Source organism: Cupressus sempervirens, chromosome 3 (assembly GCF_028749045.1).
Source record: "Cupressus sempervirens isolate cs-2001-9-10 chromosome 3, ASM2874904v1, whole genome shotgun sequence".
NCBI lineage: Eukaryota > Viridiplantae > Streptophyta > Pinopsida > Cupressales > Cupressaceae > Cupressus > Cupressus sempervirens.
The window spans coordinates 208,269,731-208,285,490 of NC_143120.1; the positions used below are offsets into that span (position 1 = coordinate 208,269,731).

General features: G+C 33.4%; 1 protein-coding gene across 1 annotated transcript; it reads left to right on the top strand.

The window, feature by feature from the left end:
• The first annotated feature begins 2,743 nt into the window (after window positions 1-2,743).
• On the top strand, window positions 2,744-5,785 carry LOC149565546 (uncharacterized). Its single transcript, XM_089819061.1, has 2 exons — window positions 2,744-5,143; window positions 5,456-5,785. The coding sequence occupies exon 1, from the start codon at window positions 3,589-3,591 to the stop codon at window positions 4,960-4,962; it is 1,374 nt and encodes a 457-aa protein (XP_089675187.1). The 5' UTR covers window positions 2,744-3,588; the 3' UTR covers window positions 4,963-5,143; window positions 5,456-5,785.
• Window positions 5,786-15,760: the final 9,975 nt, after the last annotated feature.

Below are 15,760 nucleotides of genomic sequence, written 5' to 3' on the forward strand. Positions count from 1 at the left end.
CAATATAAAGAATTTGAAATTAACTATGAAAAGGAATAATAATTTGAGAAAGATGGCATTTCAAATCCAAATAAATTCTAACCTACAAAATAGATGTGTCCTTTCCATTATTATTTCATTGAATGCTCTTGGGATGATATTAGAATTTGAATGTGAAGTTTTCCTTGCACTGTGCTCATTTAAACTTTCCTTTAGAGATAATCACATTGTTTTAGAAGAGACGTTTTCACTATTTTATAAGAGGCGTGTCCACTACTTTTGGAGAGACATGCTCACTATCAAAGATGTAGCCATTTTCTAATATCTTAGATTCACCCATAATTATCGCATAAAAAATTTCAAATGTAAGTGTTGAAATATGGAATCTTTGGATTATGTACTAATATAGAACACCAATTATCAAGTATGGGGTATGAGAAATAGAGATGAAAGATTTCATGGACAATAAGGAACCTAGCTTTAGGTTATAGAGAGTAAGGAGCACAGAGGACAATGCAAAAGATTTTGTGAGAATGAAGTTCATGGAAAAGACAACAAATAGATAGAAGGATAGTGCAAAGATAAAAATAAGAAAAACCAGTCCTAACACTTAAATGGAAATCCTTGATATTACAAAAGATAGTCATAGATCACTTGGTCTATCCTTATCAAAAGAGGATATCCTAATAGAATAAAAGTGAGGATCATAATAGTTCAAGGCATATAAAGTTTCATGAAATGAATTCCAAAGCAACAATAATTCATGATAATGCTAAGACATAAAACCTTACATCATTCAAAGAAAGAAGATGATAGAGCATTAGTGATTAGACCTTGTGAGATCAACAAAAGTCATCAATAATTTCAATGCATTTGAAGGATAACTCATTAGCAATTTGAAGGTAAAGAAGATAATAAATCCATAAAGATAACTCATTAGCAATTTGTGGGTAAAGAAAATCATAAGTCCATAATGAACATGACAATCTTTATCATAAGTGAGAATGATTACGAGGACAAAATATAGAAGATTTCTTAACAAAAAGCACATAAAATTCATTGAATAACAAGAAGAAAAACCATAATGCAATATGCATGTGGTTTCATGGCATGAAATAGTAACCAAACTATAACTTAGCATATTGGAGGCTCAAGAGTGAAACCTCAGAGTCAATGAGTATAGCATGAGAGTAGCAAAACATAACAACAATAAAACTAAAGGTATAAACACAATTGAACATATGTCAATAATATATTGGCTTTGGTTTACATACACAATTGTGTCCAAGATGTAGACAATCGTGGACCAAACCCTATAACAACCTTGATTTCCCATTTAAGGCCAAACCCTAAAACATGGATAGATTTCATAAACATGACTATTAATCCCAAAATGGGAGCATTTGTGAGCATCAGATGTCAAAGGCACGAGAAGAGACAAAAGATATATTCACTCATGAATAATAAATGAATGAGTGAATTCAGATAACTCAAAATCTACAAAATATTCACACCTTCAACAATTTTTGGGATTGGATTCGTTTTTCCCTTTCTTCCTTCTCCAATACTTCAAAAAATTTATAGAAGAGATGTTGATCACAAGGGTAAGGCAAGATATATATTCATTCCTGTGTCGTAAATGAAGAAATCAATTGAAAACACCACCAGATCCAAGGGCATAAAACAAATTCATACCAATGCAATGCAGGGATACGTGCAACTACTTCCACTCGATGGCTAAAAGATCCAATGTATTTATGTTTTTTCTTTAAGTTTTGGCTTATATTGTTGCTTCAAATTTCGTGGTAAGATGTTTTAATGTTTTTTTTTCCTTATGTTTTCGATAACATCAAAATTTCGACGCCTACCATCAAAATTTTGATGAAATCAGACACTTTTGTAAAAAAACACAAATTTCACATTATGTTCCCCAATGTTGAAGATTTTTGTCAAAAAATATGTTGTAATGTACTAGTGGTTGGAGTTCACCACCACCACCTACGACCCACTTATGAGCCTTGACCCATGTGCAACCTGACAATAATCTCGACTCTATTCACCATATCCTCCAAACCCAGAACCCATTTTGGGTTCAAGACTGGCTCATGCAACACGTTTGACCTCCTCTTTCCCGCCTCCAATCATCAAAGTTAGTGCAAGAAATAGCAACAAAATGTTGAGATTGGACTGAGGATGCCAATCATAGATCAAATAATCATCATAAAAATTGGAAAAATGACCTCCCAAAATACATCTTCATCACTACTTCATTAAAATTAAAATATTTATTATATTTGATATGTATTTCAAAATATTTATATTTAATATTCTTTCAAATAAATTATTTTGAAATGAAAAAAAAGTTTAAAAAGATAATATAAAAGGCATTGAAATTATCAAATTCCAAATCTGAATTATTATATATAAGATAAGTCTATAATCATAATATTATTAGAATTATTTTTCTAAGATTTTCTTACCTTAATTCTATTTAAATTTAAGATAATACATAAAATTCCATATCTATAATAATTGTATCATTTAATTACTTCAATTTTATATTTTCTCTTTAGAAGATATTAGAATTACAGATATTAGAATTACTAGAAATGTTTTTAATTTTTCCTATGATTTTGCTACTTCAACTATTTTATAGTTTCCCTTTCTCATTTTAATTAGAATAATACCCTGGCTGAAATAAGAAAACACTATTATAGCAGGTAAAAATTTGTCCGAACAAGAGTTTAAAAAGCACAGGAATTGTATTGCCTAATTCAGTTGGACGAAATATTAGAAAAGCAAAAGCTGGAAAAAGAAATGATAGGAAGGAAGAGAAGGGGGAAAACGAGACGAAGAGTCGAAGGAGAGGGAGTATATTATTATGCAGCAGCAGAAGAAGCAGAAAGAGAGCAGTAGCAGCGATCGAGAAGTAGACGCAAAAGAAGCAGCTGACTGTTGTGGTGCCATGTCGGGAATCTCCAAGAAGTTCGGAGGAGCGAGATAATTTCAGGTTCTGGCGGCACTAGAGCAAATTTCAGTACAATTGAGTTGGGGTTGTAGTGGGCAGACCAAATTGGGTGATTTTCTCCTAAGACATATTATCTATGGGGAGCTCAAAAGAGGTATGATTTTTCACGTATGTTTATGTATTTGTGGAGCTTCTTCAGTTTGAATGATTTGTGAGTGCGCGAGAATTACTGGTGCAAATGGGTTTTTTGTTGGTCGCCTCGGATTGAATTAGGTGTGTATGTTTTTCCAAGTAGCAGATCCATATTGACCTCAATACAATATAGTTCAATACAATACCCAAAAAGAAGAAGAAAAAAAAGACACCCAGTAGGAATAACAGCAGCAAAATTTCATAACGTCAAGACTGGTTTTTTTAGTCGCCCGTTTCTCTTCGGCCAATGGCAAGTGAGGTGTTGTGAAGTGGGGGAGTATTTTGGGACGCCGGTTTTGATTTTGGGGTTTTTGGGAAATTGCAGTGGCAACTATAATTAACCCTAATTTGAGAAGAAACAGGGTTGGGTTAACTATTAGTTGTAGTTGTGGTACTTGAACGTCATAATCTTTGGAACCCAGTTGCTTGTATGGCATTTTAATATTGAAATGCCACTCCCCCAGCAATCACAACCTTCCCGGGTTAATATTTTGGAATTGACGATTCAGATTGAGAAGAGAATAGGCCATGAGAGGGCCGAGCGGTATTTTGGGCTTCTCAAGAGGTATTTTTTTAGCCACAAGCTCAATAAGGCTGAGTTTGACAAGCTTTGCAAACCCACCATTGGCGCAGAAAACGTTAGCTTACATAATCAAATTATTCTAGCCATTGTACAAAATGCATCTCAGAGTAATGAGCCTCCATCTCCAGCTCTGCAAAGCACTTCAAAGCCCGTGAAAGGTGTTCGGAAAAGACCTAGTTCAAACTCTTCATCCATTGTGACTGAAGATGGTTCACTGCAGAATACTTTGTCTCCATCTGTATCTCCAGCTGGTACTCTTCCAGCTCCAAATTCTACAGCTTGGCCAAATGGGGATGCATTTCCTCAGTCACCTCGGAGGGGCAGGTCGAGCACAAGGGATCGCAAGGGCAGGGATCGACCAAGTCCACTTGGTCCTCATGGGAAAGCAGATCTGAGTGCACCATTGGGAACTGCTAACAATGAAGTGGCAGTCAAAGGTTCAGAAAATGGGGGCGTCAATTCCTGTGATCTATATAGGCCATTGCGCTCTTCGGGTGCAGCTGAGCAGCCTAAGTCTGACATTAATAATTTGATGCTGCATTCTCCGAAGCATCAGCGCATTAAGAGTCCAATTCCACAAGAGCATGTTTCTGTTGAGATTGTAACTGTGGAAGATGGAGAAGAAGTTGAACAAGTAGATGATGATGACAAGTCTACCATCAGGGTTGAAAGTCCGCTGCGTGCTCCTTTAGGACTTCCATTTTGCTCAGGAAGTGTTGGCGCAGCTCGGAGAGCTTCCTACAACAGCTCAATAAGTTATCTTACACCATCAAGTCATCAACATGAAGATTTTGTCAGCAATAAGCAGTTGCCAGATAGTGAGACTTTGCAAAAGAAAATGGAGCAGAGAGGATCATCTGAGGGTGTCCAAAATGTGTCCTTCAATTCTTCTAATTTGCTGAATCATGCAGTGGATACTTACTTGAAAAACTTGATCAAGTCTGCCATAGACTTGAGAAGAGCAAGGTTCAGTCACGAGCAAGACAAGCTTGTACTTTCTAAGCAGAATCCTTGTAAGGTAGGACATGGTGTGAATGGGGTCTGGCCTGGCCATTCTATGCCTATGCAAAGCACAGGTATGTCTATGGAAGTTGCACAGAAAGCTAGGAGTCAACCTCCAATTTCTCTGCAAGAGTTTAAGGTGGCAATGGAGTTGAATCCTCAGCAGCTTGGGGAAGATTGGCCCTTGCAGCTGGAGAAAATTTGTATGTCTGAAGCTGACGAGGAATTAAGGTTCTGAATCTTCTGTGTCATACCTTTCTTTTCCTCGAATCTTCTATCTTCCCAAAGCAATGCCAAGTTTACATTGTTGCAAAAGAAAAAGAAAAAAATATTCTGTCAACAAAGAGAGGAATTGATGTTCAGAAAATATTTCACTGCCTCTTCAGTTGAATCAGGAAACTTGGTTTTTCTTTCTAAAGGTAGGTTTGATCTTTTGGTCAAGTAACAGGCAGAGATTAGAAAAGCTATTTTTCCGCTGAAGGAAATTAAACTGTAAATTACCTGCAAAATGTGTCATATATCTTTAATTATGAATGCATTGAGAGTTGAACCAATACAAGGGAATTGGTATACTTCCCACTCTTAGGGAAAGGAGGAGGTTACTTTTTGTGATCACTTTTGAACTGTCCGGTCATTGCCTCAATTCTGGCAATTTTGCTTGCTCCCTTTTTTCAGGAGCATTGCAGAGCAAAGAGCAAACTGACATGGACATTTTTGCATTGATGTTTTAGGTGTAAGAACTAAATCACTGATGGGAATTACTTGCCATTTTTGGAATTGAAAGTGGTGCAATCAGACATATTGTCAATGTTGAGGACTTGCTTGGGAAACAGGTTAAAATGGAAAAGAGGTACTGTCTTTTCTTGGTTTAACAGCCACCTTTAGAAAAGTAATGTGAAACCTTCCAATCAGATGAAAATGGCGGAGATTTGAGTTTGTGGATTGTAGCACGGTATTCCTTTGCAATCTCAGATCATTGGATATATTCCATTATTTGAATTTAATTTACATTGTTTGTACAAAACTGTATCACATCAATGGTAAAATTTCATCAATGGTAAGATTTCTGTTTTTTTCCGTCAGAATGGACAACGTTTTGTCCGTTTGGTTTATTTGCTCTGATTTCAGAGACACGTCTGATTGTTATCAATATACATTAATGGATCCAAATCCATTGACGTTGTGCAAATACAAATTACATTGTTTTATCTATTCTAACAGGCAACATGCTATTGATAATTCTTAAGCACATTCATTGCTTTAAATTATCATTGTCCCATTTCAAAGGCTTGAATTTAAAATAAATAAATATTAAATAGGTGTTTTTCATTTCGCACTGCTCGGGTATGTATATGCTGTTAGAAGACTTTTGCCAGCAACAAACTGTTATACTTGTGTTGTAATTTAGCTATTTGAGCTATTCTGGATGCCTATTACTGTCTAAACTTCCTGTGTCCATTTCCCAGGATGTCTTGGGGTGACAATTTTATTGACATCAATTGGCATGAGTTAAATTTATTTATTGTAGAAGTTTAATTATTCTTTTTAAAGCTTCTTGCTGTTAACTAAGCTGAAAAATATTTTTAGTTCTATTTCAAGGAAGCAGGTTTCAGCCATGCATTGAAGATTTGGCTGGCATTTGCAGCTACTATGGTTTATATATGCGGACAAGTTGGGGAATAGGACATGGCAGCTGAAGTTTTATGCCTTGCATTTTTTCTGTAGCATTAATTATTGTGTTTGGTTAAGTCAAATTGATTTTATTAATATATCAGAATTCAATCTGTTCACTAAGCTCAAAGTGTTTTTAGTTCTATTTCAAGGAAGCAGGTTTCAGCCATGCATTGAAGAATTTAGCTGGAATTTGCAGCCACTATGGTTTATCTATGCGGATGAGTTGGGGAAGAGGATATGGCAGCTGAAGTTTTATGCTTTGCATTTTTGCTGTAGCATTAATTATTGTATTTGGTTAAGTCAAATGGATTTTTTTTATATATCAGAGTTCAATTTCCAACTACATGGATTTAGTTTGCTGATTTGTTATTTTGAATGCGAGATGAATATATTGAGCTGCAAACTATAATACTACCAATGCAGAATTTGCAGGATATATGTGGGTTAGCCCTGTTTTCTGGATTTTAGTATCAGTCAGGAGAGCCAACAGTGTGTCTCTCTCACATATGGAAGTTATGTCTTGTTGTCAGAACTCTGACTTTGAGTTTTGATTAGAACTATTCATATCCTCTAAGCTGGTTGTAGGGTTATTTGGCTACATTTTTTCTTGCGATTTCTAGATTTTAGGTTCCATTACTTAGTGATTTCATGCAAGTTAATTATTAGATACTGTTCTGCAGGAGGAATAGAAAAGCTTTTTCACCCTTTTAACATTAAATTTAACCTGTAACTTGTTTATGTTAACATGCCATTGTATATCATAGCTTATGTTTTCTTGGCATTGGCTAGTTGACTGTCAGCCTAACTTTCTTCTGGATTTAAAATACTTATATTGCCTGAAGTTTGGATCCATTTGTCGTAAAATGGATCGCAAACATTTTCAAAGATAATGGTAGGGTTGATAGTTTTTTTGAAAATGTCACCTCAACAAGGTTTGTTTTAGAAACATGATGTTATGTTTTCAACTGCAATAAAGGTAAATTTCCATCTTGGATATGGCTTCCAACCAGTATTCAATGAACTCTGGGAGGATCTCATCTGTACATATTCTGCATTATCTCCCGCTACTGATTTAAAGGAGCTCAATTAGTTCTTACTCTTTGCATGAGAATGCATAATCAGATTTCATACCGTTTAGATACTGTATGCCTTTGGGAATTCTTTTTTGTATACAATTTGACCCAGCTACCTGATGGTGCAACTGTACAAGAGAATGGAAGTCGTTACAGCCACGTCACACCCCTAAAAAATGCTGTACTTGGTAAATAAATTTGGAACTTCTAAATATTCATGCTTTTCCAAGGATTTTTATGTTAGCATTTATAAATTAGAACAGTTGAAGGAACTAGAATTGTTATAGCATGATCATGTTGTGTTGACTTTAAAATATACATGCAATTTGCCAATTGGGTATGAAAGCTGAAGACCTTATGAATGTTTGTTGCAGCAGTTTCATCGGGTGAATTGTCAATCGATGTATACAATGATCTGTAACTGGGGATATTCTGGTTATTCATGTATAATGCTTTACTTGAATGTGGTTGTTTCAGTTTGTATTAATGCTATTGGATACTTGTACTGATTATTGATTTGAGGTTAGAACGTTTTTCATTAAATGTTACGTTGCAACAATTTCACTGGGTGAATCATCATCCAATGTACACAATGATTTGTAACTTGGGATATTCTGATTATTATCATGATAATTCTGATTACTTGAACAGGGTTGTCTTGGTTTGTATTAATCCTGTTGGATAATATTGCGATTATTGATTTGAGGTTAGATTTGTTTTTGATGAATGTTACACTGCAGCAATTTCATTCGGTGAATCGTCATCCAAAGTATACAATGATTTGTAACTGGGGATATTCTGATTTTTTTTTTTCTGTAATTATTTTACCTGAATAGGGGTGTTTTGGTTTGTATTAATGCTATAGATACTTGTACTGATTATTGATTTGAGGTTGGATTTATTTTTGTCATTGCTAGCGTATAAGGCTTCTACTTAATTTTTAGCCCATAACACATGAATTTGGTTACAAATGATAGTTTACATGGATTAAAGTGTCCTTGATTGCATTCAATTGGACTTGCTTTATTTATCACAAGATTGAAATGTAATAGACCATTAAACTCCTCTGCTCTAGACAAATGTCCCAGCTGATTAGTGTGAATTCTGTCTCATTTAAACATTATCTTTTATACTTAATGGAGATGCAAAACTAAATTCAGCCAGGTGTAATATGCTTTGCGTATTTCTAGATTTCATCTCACTGGAGGTTTAATGTTTCCTCATGCTAATAATTTAAACTATTTTAGCTTCAAGATTGCATTGAGGCAAACAGGTTTCTCGCAATTCAAAATCAAATATTTGTGTAATGTACAGAATGGAGAGAGTAATTAAGCTAGCAAATTATGTGGGATGCAATCAATAGAAACAACATAACTGCTGTTCTACGAAAATCCTGAATGCCAATTCATTGCTTCATATTTGTTTAATGTATATAAATTGATACGGCTAATCAGTTACCTCAAAAGAAGTTCAATAAATATTTTTGGCTATACAATAAACATATGATTCAAATTCGATTCTAGAGTTTTGAAGTTTTTCTTGCGAGATCATGTACTACAGTTTTGAGATTCCCCTCATTGAAGCACCTGAGGAAAAATTTCGAAGTTCTTGCGTTAAATATGAAATATTAATTTTTAAGTAGTTGTTTGAATTTCAAAATTTTAGCTTACAAACAGTTGGAAGCCAGGTTGGCAATGCAGTTGGTATTTTGGGAGGACTTAGAATTGAAGCTGAAAGGTCAGTCTTACGAATATATCTCAAGGCTTATTTCATAAATGAGTGATAGCTCAAGCTGGGTTTAAATGAAAGTTTAAATGAAAGCTTTAACATGGTGTAGGATCAGAAAAACGGGCTAAAATGCATAACATACTATGAGAAAATCACAAAACTCAATAATCATACGTTAGCACCCACTAGTCTACCATGAAAGCCAAACTAATTAAGAAAGTAATAGAAACCCCTTTTTTCGTTTGTAGCTCCCATGTTCTTCTTTCTTTTCCAAATGATTGTAGCTCCAAAGTTGCCTATAGTGCACACAAAATTGAAGCAAAAGCCTATGATAGTGATAATGTCATGAGAATACTTGAAGTGTGATTTTATGTGAGAGAGAGAATGCAACATGCAAATTAGAGACTCAAGACTTCAGCCTTCTAGCCTCAAGAGACCCAAAATGAGAGAAGAGTGTTCATTTGATTTTATGTGAGAGAGAGAATGCAACATGCAAATTAGAGACTCAAGACTTCAGCCTTCTAGCCTCAAGAGACCCAAAATGAGAGAAGAGTGTTCATTTTATAATCAACACTCAAAGTGAGGGCATTGGATTTGTCACCCATAGATGTGCGATGTGGCAAGAGATTCCTATGATGCATATGACAGAATATGCCAATTTTGAGATTCTATGACACATGCAAGTCAAATTTGGAAGAGAATCTATGATGCGTCATAAGATTCCTCAACCCACTTAAAGCCAAGAATCTATGACGAATAAGCCAAATAGGGACATGCGTAAGAGGTAAGAATATTTGATTATGACAAATCTTAGCCAAGTGTCAAAGGAGAATCCACGAGGTGTCACATCCAAGTGTCATGATGATGAAATATTTAATGGAATATTTGAATTAAAAATCCTTTTATTCCACAAAATAAGAATTAGTAGAAAATGGAATTAATGATGGAAAATAGAACTTAGGAAATTGTAAATTTCCATGGTTTGCAGATAATGAATCAATTAATTAATAAAATTAAATTGAGGATGATAATTGGGAAGAATAATTAGAAAGAATAGGATTAAATTATGGGTTATTTAATCCTATAGAGAAAATTAGCAGATGATTGGCCAAATTGATTAAATGAATGCGACCATATCCTTTGATGAAAATGTGACGATGATGGATATTGAATAAGATGATGAAAAGGTAGATCAAAGCCATGGTCAAATTAATTGATAGATCGAAATTGATAACTTGCCAAGGACACATGACATGAATTAATTGATATGTAACATTTAACCGACATTGTAAATGCTACAGGATTGAAATTGATTGATAAGGTTTGATCATAATAACATCGACAAATATTGTCAATGTTATTAAAATGGTTGATGATGCCATGATCTGACATTGAAAGCCTCAACAACGTCAAAGATTGAATGACATGAATGATATTTTGACTTAGTATTGAGAGCCATGACAATACTAAGGTTAGATTGATAAGATTGATAAGTTGATAGGTTTCCAAGGCACTGAAAGCCACAACAATGCCTAGGAGTGGATAAATGATGATTGATTTGGGATGTTTGATATGTTTTGGGTTGACTAGGACTGATTTTGAGTGATTTCGGGTTGATTTGGGGTGATTCCAAGTTGATTTGATATGATTCCGAGTTGATATGAAATTGATGTGAAAGGGGATACAAATGAAAAAATATGGTCAATCTAGCCAAAAGATTGAAGTTAGTAGAATGAGAAAATGGGACAAATTAGTATGAAGAAGTGATGAAATCGTAGATGCGAACCATTTTTGAGCGTCTACACATGGTATTTGTAGTTTACGCTATTCTGGCTGCATAATGGACCTATAAGTGGAACCGACTATAATACAAACATTGAGAGATAGCAGCATGATCTTGGAATATGGGTAGGAAACACACAACATGATTTCAAACAGGTGGGTTAGGAAATAAATTATCATAATAATGAAGTTTAGGAAAATCAAATAGATGGGTAAGGAAATAAATGTTCAATTTAGAAATAAATGTTCAATTTAGATACACGGTCATTTTGAATGGGATTAAGCAATTTTCCAAATGTATAGGAAGGAGAAAATGAATTAAGTGGGCAAACACCAAACTGAAGTACATGGATGGCAGATAAAAATCATCATCATGATTTGGATATACGAATTGGAAAGTAAATATTGATCTAGATACATGATTGGAAAGTAAATGTCAAAATGTCATAATCATGATACGTAAATAAACCAAAATAAATTGTCCGGGAAGTAAATGATCAAAATATATAAAACAAGAAATAAACACCACAATATCGATACATTGAAGAAAACCCTGCCAAAAAAAACATGGAGATAAACACCATAAAATAACAAGAAATAAACACCAGTGATATTAAGAGAGAGGGATCAAGAGAGGGAACTAGGGCAGTAAGAAATAAACATATGGAAGAGAGATGCCTGCATAATAAGTAAGGATCAATTTGGAATGTATAAATTCATTCGGTTATATGAAGGTTATTATTTTAAATAAAGAACATAGCTCGGTTATATATATAAGAGCTTCATATAACTGAATGAGTTTGTACTCTTCAAATTCATCCTTACTTCATGAATGAGGTTTTTGAGTTTTGAAATGTAAATATTAAATTAGTTATTTACATTTTTAATTTAGAAAAGAATGATAATATAGTTGATGGATTATATATATAGACGTCAAGGTCTAATGTTCAAATTCTAGCTAATCCATCTCATTTTGATTTAATAATAATAAGTATAAAGTATTGTTGATTTTGACAGTTGATAGATAATTGTCTACTATTTAATAATTAGTTTTGCACTATATTTCAAAATTAGAATTCTAATTTTTTTAATAAGATATGTTTCAAAATTAGTTGGATTGATCCAAAGTGTTGTAATTACAATCCAAAGTGTCATATGCCTTATTTTTTAATGGAGGTTCAAACTAATAGAATGTTGATATCAATGTATGTGTCTACTTTTGCTGTGTAATTGAATGTTAAAGACGTTTGGGGAGATTATCAAATTGTCAAGGTCAAGTCCTCCCAAGTCAATTTAATGAGTGGATTGGTTTTGATCATATTAAGAGAATAATAAAAGACAACTTGAACAAGCATGCTAATATGCTATGTGATTTTGATCCAAATTATGATTTTGTTTCCCTTGCAAATAAAATTTTGTATACAAATGAATTCTAAAATATCTTTAAATATCAATATAGAATAATGAGTCGACACAAAAATGTTTGCCAAATTGGCTTACAATGGATAGCACAAATGGACTAGAATTTCAAAGTTTGAATAAGAACATTTAAACTTCAATTTCAATCCCAATTAAGTGAACAATGTGGACAAAATGATGAGATCAAAGTAATTAATAACATATATAATCTAAATAGTTACTATTCCTCATTAATAAAATAACAAGTATGTAGAGTATTTCACAAATGGGATGGAATAAGGTCAATGCATGGGAATAGGTGCAAATAAGGATGAAGTGGATGAGGAATGGTATTAGCTCATGATCTAAACTTAGTACAAAAGAATGTGTCACTTGTCAATAGGTAATTGTATTAATACATTCTATTAAAATAGATCTAAAATTATATGAAATTTGATGGGGGCATGCATATTTTTCATTATATTTCCCTCCCACTTTAAGGGGGATGCAAATCTAAAGAGAAGATACATATTTCGAAGTATATGGATATTTCAACCAACATAAACAAATAAATATTAGAAATTTTATAAAGATATCCAGTCTTTGAAAATGAATGAATTGTTCCTTTTATTTGATATGAAGACTCCATTAGAACATGGTATAGAAAATATATCTTGAGTTGCTTGTTAAAAATAAATAACATAGAGTTTTAACTATTTGTGAAAAATGAAAAATAGAGGGAAAAAATATGATATAGACTTACATTAAAAGTGATTATAAATACTTTGCTTAAGTAGCCATCATTGTAAGAATGTTTCTGGATAAGAATATGTACATGTTTTTTAATTCCCAAACATGTGCACAATGTTATCTAAAAATGTTTTGACAATATTTAGGTAGACTCACATTTCTATTCTAATTTCTTTTCTTGATTTAATAAGCAATTCTATTGTATTAATTGGTTTTCTATTAGCTAACTATTTATCTATTTTTAAAAAAAAATCAATTTTACAAAGTTTTTTAAATACATAATTTAAAATTCAATTTGGTTAGAGCCATTTTTTTATTAGTTCTAAAGAAAGAGTGTAAATAACAAGGGGTACACCAACAAAAACAGGAAAAAAGAAAATAAATGACCATGAATCCTATGAATCCCAAGCAAACAGGAATGGAACATATCTAGAAGAAAGAAGAAAGAGAGGACCACCTAACAAACCTCATACTGAGAAGCTAACATAGCACTAAACATGAAGATAATATCTACCAAAATGATCATATTTTCAAGAGGAAAACAAATGTACCCCCAATCATCCAAAGAAATAAAGATGAGAATCTCAAAGCAATTCTAATCATCAGGATTAGAAAGCCCATTTGTATGAGGAGAGATGAGAGGAACAACAAGAATAGAAGCATATGGTAGTTGGGGAGGGGCAGTCAGAAGCTATATCAAGATTAAAATTCTAAAGCACCTTCACAAAGTCCTTAATAGGTTCATCAATACCACCATCTTGCACAACAAAATGAACCAAAATCAGTGTACCTTGAAGAACAACACATGACATAAATGAATACAACTTAATGAGAAACCTAAGAATCTAATGCTTAAAGAAAAAGACAACTACAATTACAAGGAAGTGATAATTTATTTTAGGAATACAAAGGATCATATTGATTTCAATTAAATTCCCACCATCAATGTAATGCATATAATAGTTGACAAGAATGCCAACCATGTAATAAAAAACCAACAAATCTCCCTTATAAATGCAATAAATGTAGAGGCCAACATTTCTTTGCTGAGATAGTAATCAAGGGTACACATGATATGAGACATGCAAGCACTATAGAGGCCAACGTCTCTCCACTGTGATAGTAATCAAGAAAAAACATGAACTAAGTAATTATGACAGTATAGAGATCAACTTATCAATAGTTAATCAAGCATGCTAAAAAGGTTGTATATTCATGTAGATAAACATGAACTAAGAAATGCAAGCAATGTAGATGCCAACGTTTCTTCACTACCATAGTAAATATTATTAAATATTAACTAAATGATGCAAACAATCAAATAACCAATTCAACTTACCAAAAAAGCTATGCATCATTGCTCCAGTTAACTCAAAGATGCGATTAATGGTGATCTTCAAAGGGAATTCACACTAATGGAATACAAGCTGATAATAAAGAAGGAAAACAATGCAGAGGCCAACCAATAAATAGCAAATAAATTACCTAAATAAATTTATAATCCTACAAAGTTAGCACCCATTTAATTGGAGGTACTAAAACCCGTTAGACCTTATTTTAGTGATTTCAATATTCGAGTGTATTATGCTTGATTTTCCTCACACCTCAGTTTCTCTCCCTGAATCTTTTCACACTTCTCAAGCCCTAAATTCTCTTTGGAATTAACCCTTCCACAACTAGGATGACCTAGGTTGACCTTGTCTTGGAAGAGGCTAACCTAAGTCAACCTTATCCTTAGGGATTGATTTTAAGTGGGTTTCAAGTCCAATGCGAGGGTATTTTATTATTATTATCTTACTTGTGGTTGACCTGACAATATTGAATCCTGAAATGAGTATAAAACGAGATCAACTTGTTGTTTAGTGTGGAGCCTAACCAGTCCCCAAGTGATAGATTGTTGATATGTGGTTACTAATTAGGAAAGTAATGTACAATTTTCATAATTCTTTGGGGTTTGACACTTTTCACAAATTCTTTTGTTGACTTGTCAAGGATTTTTGAGTTGGCTCATCAACCATTTTTCAAGGTTGACTCATCAAGTGTTTTTAAGGTTAACTTCTTAAGACGAAATAATCTATAGCCCTAATTTTGTAAGTGGCAAAAATCTTGTATAAAATGGCTTAGGGTTAGGGATTTCATACTGTATGATGAGATAGTAGCTTCTTGCAATGGTATTAAGCTATAAGGGATTACAGATTGTAATTAGGTTGTAATCACTAGATAATAAGAATAATGGACTCACTATTGGTGGATGTAGCCCAGGGATTGGGTGAACTGTATTAAATCTTTGTGTATTGTGTTCTCTTTTGTGTGCTTTATTATTTTTTAATATTGGATATATTTTCATGTAACTGTTATTTGTCTCTGTAATCTTGACAAATGGTATTAGAGAGAGCTTGTTTCAATTATCCTCTATAGGAAGGTCTCACAGTTGAGTGGGAGAAATGGAAAATGAGGGTAAGCTAAAGGTTGAGAAGTAGAACAGGCTCAACTTTCAGTTATGGAAAAGGTAAATAGAGGACTATCTTTATCAAAAGGATTTATGGTAGCCATTATAAGGTAAATCTAAGAAAGAGGAAAGTATTACAGATGAGGACATGGATATTTTGGATAGAAAGACACTTGAAAATA